At 39.5% G+C, this 17,225-nt stretch overlaps 1 protein-coding gene across 1 annotated transcript in view; it reads right to left on the reverse strand.

Moving 5' to 3' along the window:
• Positions 1-17,225, reverse strand: part of MYBPC1 (myosin binding protein C1) — a gene marked incomplete at its 5' end in the record, with an annotated part of 70,499 nt that overhangs the window by 9,029 nt on the left and 44,245 nt on the right. Inside the window, 10 exons of the mRNA XM_084255443.1 lie at positions 925-1,120; positions 1,830-1,918; positions 3,102-3,269; positions 7,629-7,763; positions 8,638-8,826; positions 9,685-9,789; positions 11,045-11,204; positions 14,313-14,446; positions 14,943-15,049; positions 16,285-16,447. Coding sequence (XP_084111569.1) covers positions 925-1,120; positions 1,830-1,918; positions 3,102-3,269; positions 7,629-7,763; positions 8,638-8,826; positions 9,685-9,789; positions 11,045-11,204; positions 14,313-14,446; positions 14,943-15,049; positions 16,285-16,447 — 1,446 coding nt within the window. The remainder of the gene's footprint in view (positions 1-924; positions 1,121-1,829; positions 1,919-3,101; positions 3,270-7,628; positions 7,764-8,637; positions 8,827-9,684; positions 9,790-11,044; positions 11,205-14,312; positions 14,447-14,942; positions 15,050-16,284; positions 16,448-17,225) is intronic.

The raw sequence follows: 17,225 nt of genomic DNA on the forward strand, positions 1-17,225 counted from the left end.
CCTCCCAAACTGTAGCTTGTTAGAGGAGGAGATTTTAAGATGTTCTCTGTGTCCTAGGAAGCAGAGTTCTTGTAGACTGTTACAGGGACTTCTTCTAGAATGGAGCCAGCCTGACAGGGGGCACAGAACTCAACATACCTCTCAACAAAACCAAGAGCTTTCACCAGTGGGAAAACAGTGCTTAGTAGAAAGGACATGAACTTTTACCCAAGGGAAGGTTTGCTATTGGAAGTGGCTTCTTTGGTAAGAGAAACTCTAATTTCAATTTTCAAAAAAAAGGTGCTGAAATGTAATAACAAAAATGATAGGCATCAAAGCTTCTCTTAGTTCTACTCTTAAATTTATTTTCTTGACACTGCAACAGTAGAAAAGTTCAAGAGAGAGGGGTTCATCTGTAAGAGAGCCTCTCTTTACTGCCCTAACTCCAGGCAAGGTAATAACTCACCTTATCTGGACAGGTAAGTATCTCACTTATATTAACAAATATTAATTAATAAAAATTTTTCATTTTCCAAGAAAATGTTATCAATACATTTTAGGTGTTTTAAGAAATATGTTCAACTGTATCTAGTATCTATCATGTTTTCTACGTAAGAATTCAATACTGGAATCTTTTTATTATGTACCAGTTAAGAAAAAGAGTAAGCGAGGAGTGGATTGCAAAGCAGTTCAAATGGTCTTCACTAAAAGTATATACATTAATTTTTTAAAACATATATGCCCTAAGCTTCCCATGATTAGTCCTTTTAGTCAGTGAAAATTATTTTGAAAAACTTACAAATGTTACTAATTTTTTTAAAATCCCAAATAAAAGAATTTTGCATGGAGCCAGTGTGACAATTCTGACTCCCGCCTTAATGACAAGGACAATTTGTCCTTGACAAACAGCCTTGACAGAACATCTCATTCTCCTTCCCAACCTACCAACAATCTGGATATCAATGGATGCATTTTCCGTGAATTTTTCCACTTTGACCTGTAGATCATATTTCCCAGAGTGGCTCCTCTCTGCTTTTCTGATAAATATGATTGTGTCAGTATCGGAGTTACGAATGTTTATTTGATTCTTATCAATTTCTTGACCATCCTTCTTCCAAGTTAATTCTGGTCTTGGTTTTCCCTAAAGTGGAAGACAGAAAAGTAGAGGGAAGGGGGGCTTGGATTGTCCCAAGGTTGTTTTCCCTTAGCATTACTCCATTGTTGGACAGCAGTGTGATGGGGGGACTAAAGCAGTGACTGTCACACTCTCTACACCCTACTGCCTACTGACTGCATTATGAGACCAAAATTGACTATTGTACGCCAAGCCTAGAGGATACTATAAACAAATATTCTTTTGCTGGAGCAAAAAATTTGATAATTTTCACATATTTCAGTGAGTGGCATCAAGATCTAAAATGTCATTTATCTCTTTATGGGAATTTGGTTCACTTTAGGGTAAATAAGCATATGTTGGTTTCCTGAACGTTACACTGAGTTCACTTCAAATGAAGATCAGTTTTACATATGTATAAGACCAGAAAAAATCTTCAAGCATTTCATATTTTGGTATCTCACCGTGTTTCTTCCCTGTTCAAACATCATCCCTGAATTTCAGACAAGACTAGATTTTATTTCTCTCCTGCAGAAGGAAAGTTGATGACAGTTCTATAGATTTTTCTACTTCTGAAATAGGAGGTTGTTTAATTACCCCGAATCTCTTCCATTTATTTCCTACTCTCCCTCTGAAGAAATCCTGAATCCTGATGAAATTAAATGCTGGAGGACCTCCTTCTACTTCTTCAACACCATAGCATTGGAAAGAGGAAATGTGTGATCCTTGTTCCTACCTGGAAAGGTATAACCAGATTAACAGCTTCTCCAACTCTGCGAATATAGGTTTGTTTCAGGTGCCTTGGGATGCGAATCTTTGGAGGCTCTGCATCAGGGTAGAATAGCATAAGTTTGTGATCAGTTTAGTACAATGGAAGAGTGTTACATAAGCAGACTGGCATGGTCCCAGTAGATGTCTTTATGTTCCTGTCTCTGCAGTAGAATCTTAGGTGTGCCACTAGCAGATTATATATGGTAATTTTTGTTTCAAATGTTTTCAAGTAGAGATGTTTTAATGGCTCACTGCCATCACCTTGACCCTTGATCACTTTGATTTTACTGCAACTTCCCTTGCTTATGGTAATTACAAGCCTAAAACAACTTATAGAAAAACACCAAATTTTCTCCCAAACCTAATACATACTTTTCATTATTCCTAACAGCAAGTATATTCTCTGACGAAGTTTCCAGATGATCTGCAGGCACCCCAGTAGTTGTAGGAATTCCTGTTGTGCTTTCTCACCAGAAACAAAAATGTTTAGCTCTTAGTACTTGCTACTTAGGTGATTCTGTTGGAATTTGATAGTAAGATTCTCACTTTGTGACTATGGTCAAGTATATATAATAGGCAGTCTAGCCCGTTGGTGCTAATGTTCATTAATTAAACACCAGGAAGAGAGTCAAGTATGTTGCTACATCCCATTAGGAGCAGAGAGTCAAAGGCTCATGGGCTCATAGGGATGAAGCAGCTCTCATCACTAGAACACTTAGTAGGTACAGACACTGAGCTAAAGGGTTTTCATGAAGGGACTAATTTAAACTTCATAGTCATCCTTTGGGGTAGGTAATGTTATCTTATGATAAATAAAATGAAGCATAGGAAGTTAAGAAACTCGCTACAGACAATACAGCCAAGCAATTGTATTCACCATCATTTTTATACCATCAGTGCAGACATCAGTCATTGCAAATAATGAGCTCATATTATTATGAAAATGGTTTGACCTTGCAGACTCCACTTGAGCCACATTGCTGCTTCAGGGACTGCTTGTCCTGCTGCATCTACACTCTCCAGTGTGACGAGGCAGCCCTGCCAGCACTGGCCAGTGGAACCTGGTGAGTTACCTAACTAATCCTCACACCAAAAGGTATAACCTGAGCTGATGATCTATCTCCCAGGAGGCACTGATGAAATGTTCAAGGAGTAGCAACCAAATAGGTTTTAAGAAAGGGGCTTAAAAAATAAAGGTTGTAATGTGAAATGGAGACAAGATTTTGAAGATACTTGCCTATGACTTCCTTCACGAGAATGGGCTGGGAGTAGTACTTGGGCTCGCTGGCACCGGCGGCATTCACAGCCTTCACGCGCACGAAGATCTTGGCATCCGTTGGCAGACCTGTGATGGTGAACTTGGTCTTGTCGATCAGATCATTGTTAGCAACTATCCAGTTCTCAGCTAAAGTCCATAAAAGAAAAAGGAATAGAGGAGAAAGAATGGTCAGCGGGTGAAATAATCCATCACAGGAGACTCAGAATTTTACTCATGATTAAATACATCATTTGGTGGGTACATGACTTTGCACTGGACTCAGATTATATGGGTGAACACTTTTTACTTTTAAATAAAAAATGGGAAGAAGGACATTAGGATTCTGTCTCTGGGAAACCTCTTATCCAAGATGCTAAGTATGCTAAATACTAGTACTCAGCTCTCTACCAAAGCTGAAACTGTCCCCAAGTATTTGCATAAGTTTTATTCCAATTCAGTTTTATCATGATGGATGTAACTAGCAATTTAGCCATCTATATTCATTAAACCTCAGAAAAAGAGGACAATGCTATTCTTATGAATGAGAAATAGTCACATATCTATTTTGTCTTGGTTGATTTATTATTATGAGAGATGAGTATGAGCATAAGGAATCTTATCTCCCATGTATGAGGAGAAGATACTATCTCTAATGGCAAAGAGAAAACACAGTTCCAAAGATCTCATAAGGAATTGGCATAATTCTTTAACCTCAAACAACAATTCTATTTTTTAAAAAAGTTTTTGGTAGCTTTGTCCACAACATCAAGAGAATTTAAATCTGGCATCTGGGACTGCCAACATTTCAGCTTCTAAAAGTTTATACACAATATGCCCACAGGAAAGAGAGTTTGGATCCCACATTATTAACTCACTACCCATCTTCCCCTCTACCTCAAGGGCTGTATTGTATGTGGGTGGTGGGTGTGTTTCATGCTTGGTCATGGAACATTCCCAGAAACTTTATCATATGATAAGAAAGTTTGAGAACTTTTGCAGAATACTTTACCTGCAAGGTCATATGCAGGCTCCCCATTTTCATCAGACTGTTTTGCTGATGTACCTTTGAGAATCCGTCATTAAAATTGATTAAAAACACCCACTTTCACACCAGAAGAATATTGTATCAGTAGTCAGCATTCTCTGTTAGTAAAGTATGCAAAGTATGCAAAGAAATTTGTCTTCAGAGTAGTGATGGAAGAGACCAGACATGTTAGAGGGAGGGAACTCCTCAGGGGGTCAGAGCTCACTCTGTTCGTTCAGACCCTGGTTTGGTTTTGGTCCTGAGGCACCAGCCACAGAGAAGAGGAGGAGAAAGCAGGCTGGGCGGCCTCCAGCTGGGGGAACAAGAGGTAATGAAAAACAAAGCAAGACCCTGAAGAGAAAGGAAGAGATGCTCTTGGGCTCCACAGGGAAGCCACACACCGTGGAACAGTCTAGCCTGGTGCCTGTCCCTGCCACCCCAGCCCTGCGGGGTTGGGGGTTCCTCGCAGATCCCCAGGGAACATGGTGCTCCACAGTGGGGCTCAAGCATCAGAGTCTGGGAGCGAGGCACTTATGATAAGGCCAGTCCTGTCTCCCCAGGGCTTGAGTTCTCAGTGGAGAGGGAAACTGCCCAGTAACTCAGCACGCACCCCCGGTTGCCTTGACAACATGCTCATGGTCAAGAAAACAAATTGAGCCTCCACCTGGCTGCATTCTATAAGGATGGGGGGGACATTGTTGGCTCACACGGTGGCCACGGACACACCTCACTGGTTGTGAGATGACTTTGCAGGTACCAGGAGAGGCTCACGGAAGTGGTGACTGGTCACACCCCTCACCCCCTTCACACAAACACATCCTTGGAAATTTCTCTCTTATTCCAATTCTTAAAAGTATCAGGGGGAAGAAGCAGGAAGCCAGAATATCCTGGTGGTTGGCAGGCATGTGGATGATAAAAATTACTTAGGATTTTGGAAAAGAGATACGTCTTTCAGCAAGTGGTCAGTGTGGGAGTTTTTGTGTTGATGTTTATAGAGTTAAGAGGTAATTGATGAGAAAGTAAAAATAGGAGATTGGGAAAATGTGTAGGAAAGAATGAAGAACTAGTAAAGTAGGAATTTCAAGAGCAAACTGGACAAGATTGGGGGAAACCAAAATAGCCCATCCCTTTACACCTGAACTACTATAATTGAGGGAATCAGAGAGAAAGAAAATGGTGTCCAGGAGATGGGAAAGGAACATGAAAGTTATTTAATACATGAGGAGAATTTTTAAGAAGGACAAGGAAGAACTAGAGTGAAGGAAGAAAACAAAGAAGAATAAAATGCTGCAGGCATTAAAAAAAAGAGAGGCAGACTCAAAACCAACACACGATCTTACAAAAGAAAGAAATCTCTTACAGAAGAAAACCTGACGTATCTAAAAGCATTAAACACTACAGAAAATTAGTCTGGAGGACAACAGCCATTAAAAGAGAATAAAGAATAGGGCAGCCACATAAAGTAAGAAAAGACTGCGAGAAAGATATACACGTTATGAAAGAACTTCCATAGAAAGCTAATTCCAAAACGTTATGTGGTAAAATAGATACAGAATAATGACTGTGTACATATACATATGTATATACATATATACATACATATCTACACAGACCACACGCCAAAGTATGTAAAATACACATGGTTGTATTTTAGCTAAGGTGGGTAACATCAAAATGACAGCCATCTATCATTTTGCTGTATCTTCTTACTTTTTAAACCTATCAGAAAGAAAAGAGTAAAGAATTTGCTCTATTTCATACATACATAAAGGGTTTGTGCTCAGCAACCACATCGCATTTAAGATTGGGAAATTCTGCTGACGGGGTGATATAAAAAAATAAAGTGGGGTGCTCATGAATTTCTGAAATGGAGTGGGGATTGGAAAATGGGAATAAACCATATTCTGAAGTGCTCAAGAACTGACCCCTTGCATTGGTGATACTGCCCCCCTCCCACCCTGGGCTAATGCTGGGGATTCTCTTATGGTCCCCACGGGTGATAGTTACTTTCCGAGGCCTGGAAAAACCAAGCATAGTGCTGCGTGAGCACAGCACTTGGAAATAGAACAGGGTGCTGATGGCATGCTTCAGTCCCTCCTCTTCTTCACTTTCTACCACCCATGGTCATTTCCATGGGTGCCCCAGTCTTGGGGTCTGGGGTTTCCTTTTCAGCAGTTTTTTCCCCCTAAGATGGTTCTTCTCTGGAGAATTTCCTCCTGGGGAGGTGGGCTGGTGTTCATGTTCCTACTTTCCTGAATGGGCTATGTAGTCTTGGTCCTTCAATCAGATCCACATTAAAGTTGGGGAATCTAAAGAGTCTGCTAGTGGCTAGTTCTTGGCCTATTCTGTGTGGTATAAGCATAAGCTTCCCTGGTGGCTTGTTTAATCTACCACCGTCTAGCATGGAGCTGGAGTCCAAAGCTGGGGCATTTTTATTCCCCTATTTTCAAATCACAACAAGCAGAAAATATAAAATATCACTTCCAGTGAATTTAAAATCTTCTTTTGTTTTAGATACATCCTGACCCATATTTTCTTGGGTCATTTTCTCTTTTCTCTCTTATTTCTATGATTTTTGTCAGTTTCTTTTCGCCTCCTAAATTTCAGTGATTACATTTTTTATATAACCAATCCCTGAGATAAGTTAATGCTCCATGTCTAATCTATTTCTATACTCCCTAAGATTTATGCTGTTTTCTTTAAAAACTGAAAGTTGTCCTTAATTCTTTTTTATTTCCTATAAGGAAGTAGGAGATGATTAACAGATAGTCTGTCATTATTTACCTAGAAATAGGCAGCTCTTTTGATAGCTTACTTCTGTTTAGTATAGGGTCTGGAATTTTCATTTTTTTTTTAAAGACTTATCGATTTATGCATACAAGAACTGGGGTATAAGCCAGAGGTGCAGGGGTGCAGGAGTGAGAGGATTCACCAGAGAGAATGGGGAGCAGAACAGGCAGATGTACTTAAATATACTGCTGAGGGGAGCAGCAGGAGAGACAGAAGAGTTCTGCTGTGCCAAGTAGGTAGCTCCCTGGCTAGTCGGGGATCGAACTCATGCTACAGAGGCAGCAGGCAGCTTCATAGTGTTGTGCTTAACCCCTTGTGCCACCAGGGAGGTCCCTGGTCTGGAATTTTCAGCTGTTTCATCCTAATTAAAATTTTATTTTGCTTTAGGACAATTTAATGCCACCAATTCAAGAAGTGGAATTCCCAGAAATGAGGTCAGAGCCCTTTTCCACTGTGACTCAGATCAACCATGTTGTTTGATTTAGCTCCCTAGCTAGGATATGCTTAATATCAATTTCTTAGCATTAAGTTCCAAAGAAAGACTAAGTTTTCATCCATTTTGGAAGGATGATTTTGGCTTGTTGTCATTTTCAGTAAAAGGAGATGAGGTCCCGAGGAAGAGAAACAAAAGAAAAAGGGCCAGAGCTCACCTATTGATGATGGTATTCATTTTAACTACGAGTTGTACTTACTTCCTTCAAAGCAATACTCTAGCACATAGCCATCTAAACCTGCTGCACCAATCTGGTCTGGGGGCCGCCACTTCATTGTGACCGAGTTATCAGTTACGGAGTCAACAGCCAGAAGGGTGGGAGGGCTGGTTACAGCTTCAAAGATAAAAGAAACAGAAAAAGAAGAAATTAACCACATATCCGGGGCATAGGAACTGTGATAATACAGACTAGGAGACAAATAAGAAATATTCCCAGAAGCCCAATGCTATAATAATGAGGACTCCGGAGCACATGCTGTATGCATAAGCCAAAGGTCTGCGAGGTAGGGACATTTTTAGAGATGCTGCCACAATTTCCCTGCAATTTGGGAGGTTGGTTTGGGAGGCTGAGGAATATAAGGAAGTTGAAAAAAGTGAAAGCTTGAGATCAAAATTTCCCTTAACTCTATAGTTTTAAAGCATAACTTTTGTACTTACACTTCTTTCTATTGCAAAAAAAAAAAAAAAATACATAGTATGTATGTAATGGGGACATTATTTTCTATTTCTATTTTTTTTACCTTTACTCAACATTTTTTGAGTCAAGAGATAATATTTAAGGTGTGACTATAAAGCAAAGAGGCTAATTCTCAAGAGTGCACTATTGAACCATTATCAATTTGTCTTAATTATCACAGAGTTCACACAAGGTGCAGGGTTATACTTTCCGGAGGACAAATGGAGAGGGGTCATATGTCAATGGGCTGAACTTTACGTTATCAGTGGGAAGCATCAAACAGAGCCACCCACCGCTGTTATTGGAATTCTGGTGATAAATTCCAGGACCTACATTATAAATGTATTCAGCTCCACCAAAGTTTTTTTTTTTTTTTTCCCCTTAGACAGACAAGTTCCCCTAACTACCTCTAACCTTCTGTTACTCACCACTTTAAGAAGCTTCTAGGTCTGCTCCGTTATAAGTGGGGAGGAAGTAGTCATAAATCTGGGGCAATGATCTCCATGCCACAGACATATTTTTCTTGACTTACCCAAAGGAACAAAAGGTTTGGAGGGCATACTGGGCTTGGAGATGCCAATGGCATTGACAGCAAAGACGCGGACCTCATAGGCAACACCTTCAATCATCTTCTTGGGCTCAAAAGTTGTTTCTTTGCAGAGATCAAAATTCAGCCTCATCCATCGGGAGCTTTGTTTCTTTTTCCTTTCAATAAAGTATCCTACAGGTGACACAGAATGGAAACTGAGGATTTTCCTTGGTTTCCAACAATAAACTTTGTTAGATATTAGAATTTCCTAAAATTTCCCATATTCTTGGCACCTTAAGTGAAACAGTCATGCATATATTTGAAATCCACCTTCTTCCATCAGTTTTTAAAGACAGGTTAGAAGCAATACAAATATTAACACTGGAATATGTAGATAAAAATAGTAGGGTTAGAAAAAATTTAAGTTGTACTAGAAAGAAAACAGAAAAAAATAAACCACAGATATGTGGGCAATAGCAGCTTATACAGCTGCTATAATTGAGCAAGAGATTTGGTTCTGAGATCCAGCCATGCAGGTAATAACAGGGAGATGATAAGTTTTGTTTATTTCATTATAAGGAAGTAGAAAAAATTCTTGTTCCATAGTTATGGAAGCAAATTCTTCCAAATATTTAACTCTAAAAAGAATTTCTTCATGGAAGCAAATTCTTCCAAATATTTAACTCTAAAAAGAATTTCTTCATAGAAATATAGAATTTCTTCATAGAAATATAGAATTCATAATTATATGGAATTAGACATTAATTTACTAAAAGTTTAAAAGTAGACTTCCAATGTTTTAAAATTAGTAATTGAGTATGAATGTCAAACAAACAAACTGAAAGAATAGTCAAATGATTTTCAATAGAATTATTTAAATTTCAGTGTTTAGAGAGCATCCCAAAATATATTCCCGTTTGAATGGATACTTAAAGTCATAGTATAATAGACTTTCGTCTAAATGCAGTATTTTTAAATGTACTCTCTACTAAAGTATACAAAGAGGAACTCAACTCCAGGGAGTTCCACAGATGGACCAACATGTGTTACCTAAGATTGGGGACCCTCCATCATAGACAGGAGGTTGCCAGCTCATTATGCACCAGTCATCTCCCACGTCTGACACATTTGGGGCCACTGGAGGATCAGGGATGTCTGTGGTGAAGAAAAAAATTAAATAAAGTGAAATACAACAAGAGAGTATGCACAAAGAAAAATGTTAACTGGAAAGTAAGTGCTTTGGTGATAATCACAGTAGCAGTTCTTTTCCCATGTTTCCCCCAATGCACTTAGTAACTAATTTGTGCAAAAACCCTCCACAAAAAACCCCAAACAAACCATGTTCCATATGAGATCAGAGAAAGTAAGTCAAGTAAAAATCAAAATCAAAATCCTTTAGTGTTACACCATTAGAGAACAAGCCCCACATGGAAGACAAGACTCATGTTCTGTACTTTGAAAACAGTGACCACAGTCTTTGCTTAATGTCAAATGTTCCTTTTTTAATCTACAAAGTGAACTTCCAGCAGAACTGAATCAAGAACTGATTATTGTAAATCTTAACATCAGTTGGAAGACTCAAGGTGCTGACTAGTAGAAACCCAAGTCACCATGTCTTCTAAATATAGTTCAGGGCCTGATACAGTAACCTCAGCTTTTGGTCAATATGAAATGTGTTTCATAAGGAAGGTCCAAAGTGAGATGAGGCGATCATAAGACCTTGGACCACAGTAATCTGCTGTGTCAGGCTTGGAAAAAAAAAATGATCTGAGACAGCTGTCTCAGATCAAGGTAAACTGTACTCTACAATGATTGTCAGAAGTTATTTAGCAACTGTACTTCACTGATCTGATGGTAAAAGGCCATTGAGGGTCTCCCGGTGACCTAGGGGTTAAGTCTCAGTGCTATCACCACCATGGCCTGAGTTCCATCCCCCCACCCCAGGCAGCTAACCCACATGGCACCTCTCCTGTCTCTCCCGCTACTCCCCTTTGCAGTGCTCTGCTCCCCACTTTGTCTTGGGTGAATCCTCTCACTCCCCCCAACTCTGCCTATACCCCAGTTCTTCTACGCTAAAAAAAAATTAAAAAAAAAAAACACATTGAAAGGGAATGTGACTGTAGAGAGCTAATAACAGCAACCCCAATTGGCTAACATTAGTTACTCATGCCTGAATTAAGTCCTTTAAGCAAGAAATAAGAGAAAGGAGAGAGAAGGGCAGGGAATGGAAGAAAAGAAAGGAAGTGGCAAAGGCAGAAAAAGGAAGATGGTGATTATAAAATAGAGCTATACATTGTTTATGCTTTGTTGACAACCCTGCAAATTTAAGAAAACCAAGAGCTGGCAAAGCCCATTTTGGATCTAGACATGTCCACTTGATTCTCGAAGTTAGTTGGTTTAGAGGACTTACCCACAACTTTAATTTTGATGCTTGCATGTGCTTCTCCAGCTTCATTTTTCAGATTTATGTGGTAGACACCAGAGTCGTCTTTTTCAGCTGCATCAATAACCAGAGTGCTGCTGTCAGGGTAAGACTCAGCTCTTATGCGTCCACTGCCTTCCATGATAGCCTGCAGAAGAAAGAAACACTGTATGAGCGCCTTATAACTTAAGCTGGTCTTGGCACTAATGGCAAAAATAAATGTTTTTTTTTTAAAGATTTATTTATTTATGCATACAAGAGCTGGGGTACAGGCCAGACATGCAGGGGGGTGAGAGGATTCACCAGAATCAGAGTGGGAAACAGAACAAGCAGACTGACTGAAATACAGAACTGAGGGGAGCAGCGGGTGAGACAGGAGAGATCTGCAGCACCATGTGGGGTGCTCCCTGGCTGGCCAGGGATCGAAATGGTGCTGCAGAGGCTGCGGATTGCTTCACAGAGCAGTGCTTAACCCCTTGAGCCACCAGGGAGGCCCCTAAAATACACGTTCTTGGTTTACTCCTCCACCAACTCTAAGGGTGAAGTATTATCATCCCACACATGTATGAGAAAGCTAACCAAAACAAAGTGGGGGACTTAAAATACGAGCGCAAAAGTGTCATTCTAGAGGAGAGGAGTCTCTTTGTGTATGAAATTAGAAAAACTTAAACTCATATCAGAAACTAGGTAATGATTTGTTCATTTCTTTAGGTTATCTTGAAAATATAAAAATAATGAAAAAAGTTGAAAAACATTGCAATGCTAATTTTCCATACAACTTATTGAGCACCGATTTTTTTCCTTCCAACAGGGCATGAAAAATGGACATCTGATTTTGGAGTGAAATTGTGCTTTTATTATATTTTCTTTTCCTTTCTCCTTTTTTCCCCTCCGCTTTCTTTTCCTTTAATTTTTTTCCTTCCTTCTTCCTTAAACCAGAAATGCAAAGCAGCCTTACATTTTTCTGATTATGACAATGACAGCCAATATAAAAAGGAGAAAAAGAGAAAAGGTTAATGCCCAGCAAGGGACAACAGTGGCTGTGAAGGAATACTGGGGTTATGGTAGTGAAAGAATTCACCAGAGACAGCATGGAAAGTAGAAGAGACAGATTTATTGATTACCCAGCTAGAAAAACAGGGCGTGAGGCAAAAGTGTCTGCACCACGAGGGAAGTTTGCAGCTCTATTTATACTCTGAACTCATGGGCTTTCTAAGATTTAGGACACAGGTCTGCATGAGCTGCTATCTACTAAAATGTCAGACTGCAATCCATCCCTAGAGTTTTTAGAATTTACACCAGCCATTAGGGGCCACAAGTTGGTTGGCTTTTGGCCCTATTTCCGTAACAATGTTTTGGTTCCTCAATCTGCCAGGCTCAAGGCCTGGTTCCCATGGTAACTATTCAGTTCCCCTTATCTGTTCAAAACTTCCCATCCTTGTTGGCAAGTCAAGGAAGAGACTGAATTTTTAATCCTATAAACCCCAATAATCCTTTCATCTGCAATATGTAAGTTGTCCATTCCATGCATATATGTATATATATATTTTATTTCCTATATCTTATCATTTTCATCTCCAGAAGTATGATTTGGGTTTTTTAATATCTTCCACTTCACACTTAACTTTGTGAACATATAGAAACCTTTAAAATTTATATTTAACATGGTTATTTTTACGTCTTTGTTGATTTTAATATCTCTGTGAGACCTGCATTGGCTTCAATTGACTTTTCTCCTCATATTGGGTTTTCTTTCCCTGTTTCCTTCTTTGCCATAATGTTTGATTAGATGGAAGCCATCATGAATTTGATCTTGATATTTTTGTATTCTTACACATGATCTTGAGTTTTGTTTTGGAACGCATTTAAATTACTTGGAAATTGATTGAGACTTTTAGGACCTGTTTTTATCATAGATGAGGTGGCCCCAGAGCAGTGCTCAGTCTAGAATTAAATACTCCCATAACCCAGGCAAAGCCTTCCTGAGTCCTCTCCTCCATGCATTGTGAATTGTGAGGCTTTCAAGTCTGGTGGGGAGGGGGCAGGCAACCACTGCCCCTGGGCTTGTGAAAGCACCAGTCCTCTTCCATTTAGTCCTCTCAAATGGCTCTTGCCTCAGTCTTGAGTAGCTTCCTCCCAGATGCGTCCTGATCTCTGCTGAATACAGAAGTTGCATCCTTTGCAGAGTCCTAGGTTTCTCTCTCTGTCTTACACCCTTGCAGAGGATGTGGCCTGTGAACTCCAGGCCTTTGCCTCTTTGTGTGAAGAGCCTTCGCAACTTCCACTGGGGTCTTGTCTTATCTGGGTGCCTCTTCTTGGAAACTGTCTGGAAACTCACTCAAGGAGGCAAGCTGGGGCAATTACGCAATTCCCTCATCTGTCCCCCATATTTCCAAGCCATTGCCTTTCATTGTCTGACATGTAATGTCCAGAAAACTATTGTTCATATATTTTCTTTGTATTGCAGTTTATTTTAGGGCAGTGGATAAAGCCAATTTCTTTACTCCATCTGGTTAGAAATGACAGTCTTAAGTTCTGCTTTTTTAGTCAAAAACATTTCCTATAGGAAGTTAGAGTCACACTTGAGTTCGCTCTCCTCTTCCACTCTGAAGATCTTTATTCTCCTGACTCAGCCACCCCAGCCACATGGACTTCCCTTCTCTTTCTCCATCACATCAAGCTCATTCCCTCCCTGGCCTTTGCAGCTACGTTGCCTGGACTGGACATCTCTCCCCTGGATCTTTACATCATGGATTCCTTATTATCATCCTAATATCATTTACGTATGGATCATTATGTATGGATCAATGATACGATGGATCATTTGCATCCTTAGTGTCATTCCATATTGTCATCTGTTGGCATCATTTACCAGGCAGACACTCACTAATCATATTTCCCTGGGTTTTTTTTTTTTTTTTAAATCTCAACAGTACTAGGTGTAGTAATTTTATTTATTTACTTAATAATTCATTGACAATTTCTCTTCCACCCTCTTCCCCAACACCCATTAGAATGAAAGATGGGATCTTGTTCACTGCACTTTAAAACATGCCCATGCACACAGTAGGTAGACAAAAGTAGGGAAAGTCAATGAATATTAGATTTGCTTGAAAGTCAGTTACCATTCTTTCTCAAAGGAATTGCATCTGTGCCATAGACCATACGTTTATTTGTCTGACTAACAGGAGAGGACTAGGATGGACACTGAGTGTGTGTGTGTGTGTGTGTGTGTGTGTGTGTGTATAGAACAAACCTTATCTGCACGGCTCCACATGCATTTAGGGGGTGGTTCTCCACTGACGGGAATCTCAAGACGAAGCTTATTTCCCGCAATCACTGTCACCGTGTTGTCAGGACCAAGGCCATCCAGTTTGATTTTAGGAGGATCTGGAACATGACATATAGTCTTTGTTACCAGACAGTCATGGCTGTATGAGCATCTGGGCTAGTATGCAACCAGTGATAAACAGTAGCCAGTCTTCTATCTGGCCAAAAAAAAAAAATGAGGGTTCAAGGTAGTTGGTGCCAAGCACCTTGCAAAACTACTTCATTATAAGACTTATGAATAAATTATTATTATTGACTTATATGAATTTGTGTAGTTTTCTTTAAATATGACATCATTTTTATTTTTTATTTATTTATTTTTTAAAAAGATTTATTTATTTATGCATACAAGAACTGGAGTACAGACCAGAGGTGTGAAGGTGAGAGGATTCACCAGAGACAGAGTGGGGAACAGAACAGGTAGATTGACTGAAATACACTGCTGAGGGGAGCAGCGGGCGAGTATGACATCATTTTTAACATGTTATAATTGCATGGTAGACAAAAACAAACAAATAAGAACACAACTCTGCAATTATTTCTTTTATCTACTCACCAATAACGTGAACTTTGGCAGACAAAGTAACAGTGTAAGCATCTGGTGCAAATACATATTCCCCTTCATCCTCAATGAGAGCATTGGCTATCACTAACTTATGGATTCTAGGGAAAAGAGAAAAATATTTTCATAAGACTTTGCAAAGACTTAGATTGTATATAACTCAAATAGAAGACACACCTGACCTTATCCTCATTAACGTGCAGACTAGAGAAAGACATAGACAGACAGGCAGACAATGTTTATTTTGGACTATGAATTTATATTTACGAATACAGCCTACTTGTTATGTTTACAACAGTCTATTATAACTTTTCTTCATCCCATAGCTTTTAAAAGGCTAAAATACAGCATCTTACTAATTGCCACACTTTAATATTCCAGAAAGTACTGAGAATAATCTTGACTTTGGCTTTATATGCAAACCTAAGAGCAAAAGATTTTAACTTTATTGAGATCATGAACCTCTAAATAACTGATGGGTATTATAGACCTATGGACCCTCTTTCTAGAGAAAAGAATTTTCTGTATGTGTGTGTTTCTTACAATTTCAGAGGCTTTATGCCTTCTCCCTGGCACCCAGAAGTTCATTCATGATCTCCTAAAGCTACATGGGTCCAAGGTTAAAAACACTAGCCACAGGCCTCCCCTGGTGGCACAACGGTTGAGCGCTGGCCTATGAAGCTGCCCGCAGCCTCTGCAGTGCCGGTTAGTTCCCCAGCCGCCAGCGGGGGTCCCACATGGCTCGACAGACCTCTCCTGTCTGGCCCACTGCTCCCCTAAGCAGTGTATTTCGTCAGTCTGTCTGTTCTGTTCCCCGCTCTGGCTCTGGTGAATTCTCTCACCCTCCCGCGCTTCTGACTATGCCCAGTGCTTATATAAATAAATAAATAAATCTTTAAAAAAAAAAAAAACAAATAACAAAAAACACCAGCCACGCTTAGCTTAGCCCCTATTGCTAGGCAATTAGACCCCTCCCATCCCAAACTGTTGAAAGGTAATGTGATACTTATTGGTTGGGACAATTAATCCATTTCTATCATTTCCTCAACTGGAATTCAGCATCAATCCTCCAACCTCACATTTAGCTGGAATCAATCAGTCAATGAGTTTTGAACAGACAAAGCACCACACTGTAAAGTTCAAATACAGGATCACAGAAAGGGCATGATGTGCAGTAGATAAATCACACACATTTCCTATTTGGAAGCAAATAATTAGAAAGAGATCCTCTTCCTATGACTACTCTCCAAAAATCCTCATTAAATCTGTAATTTAGGAAGTGGAGAAATTGGAGATGGAGACCAACCCTCCCTTATGTATCACCTGGTTTGCTTACCTTCCTTTGTGAACAACCTTTAGGCGATCACTCTCTTGAACTGGCAGGCCATTTTTAGTCCATTTTCCTGGTACGGGTTCAGAGATTTCACACTTCAAGCAGATTTCTTTTCCAAGTTGCACAGTCTGATCAGTCAGAGGTGTCAATATCTTCAGAGGTTTCACTACCAGAAGGAGAGATGATTATTAAGTGCAAAATTCAAAGATTAGACAAGCCAAGATGGTGTCATTTCATAGTGTTGCCATCAGTTTTGCTATAATGCCTGTTTTGAAAAAAGTATTTGTACAATGCAATTAATGCATTAGAATACAATTGGAGCATCATACAAATTTCATGTCTGATTACGCACAATTTCATTCTTGAGACAACAAGACAAATTCAGAAAGCTGCACCAAGTTAAACTGAGCCAGGTAGATCTGTGTACATGCGTGCGCATGTGCATGCACATACACACACACCCTCCTCATACACCTGCCAGCTATCTCAGTATGGACTACTTTATATGGGTGTGATAAAAGCCACACCACATGCACTATCCTAGAGGTTGCATTATCCTTCCAATTTCATGTACCTTCCTTTCACCTCTACACAACAGCTCACAAATGAAAATGCCTTTGATACACTTCCATAAGCAAATTTCAGGTCTCTTTTTCAAGGCCAAGTGCCATAATTCACTTATATGGTGCATACAATTTTTAGTTCAGTGATGGGTCATATAAGTAATGATGATTCCTCTATATTTAAAACCTAGGTGTGTGAGAGGCTATACCATCTAGGTTTGTATAAGTACACCCCATGATGTCTGTAGAACAACATAATCAACTAATGATGCATATCTCAGAATGTATCCCCATTGTTAAGTGATGCATAGTTGGTATTGTGGTATTTATTATCTATTTAATACATGTAAAACTGTGCTACTTTTTAAAATTAGGATCTTT

Source organism: Talpa europaea (assembly GCF_964194135.1).
Source record: "Talpa europaea genome assembly, chromosome: 15".
NCBI classification, from domain to species: Eukaryota; Metazoa; Chordata; class Mammalia; order Eulipotyphla; family Talpidae; genus Talpa; species Talpa europaea.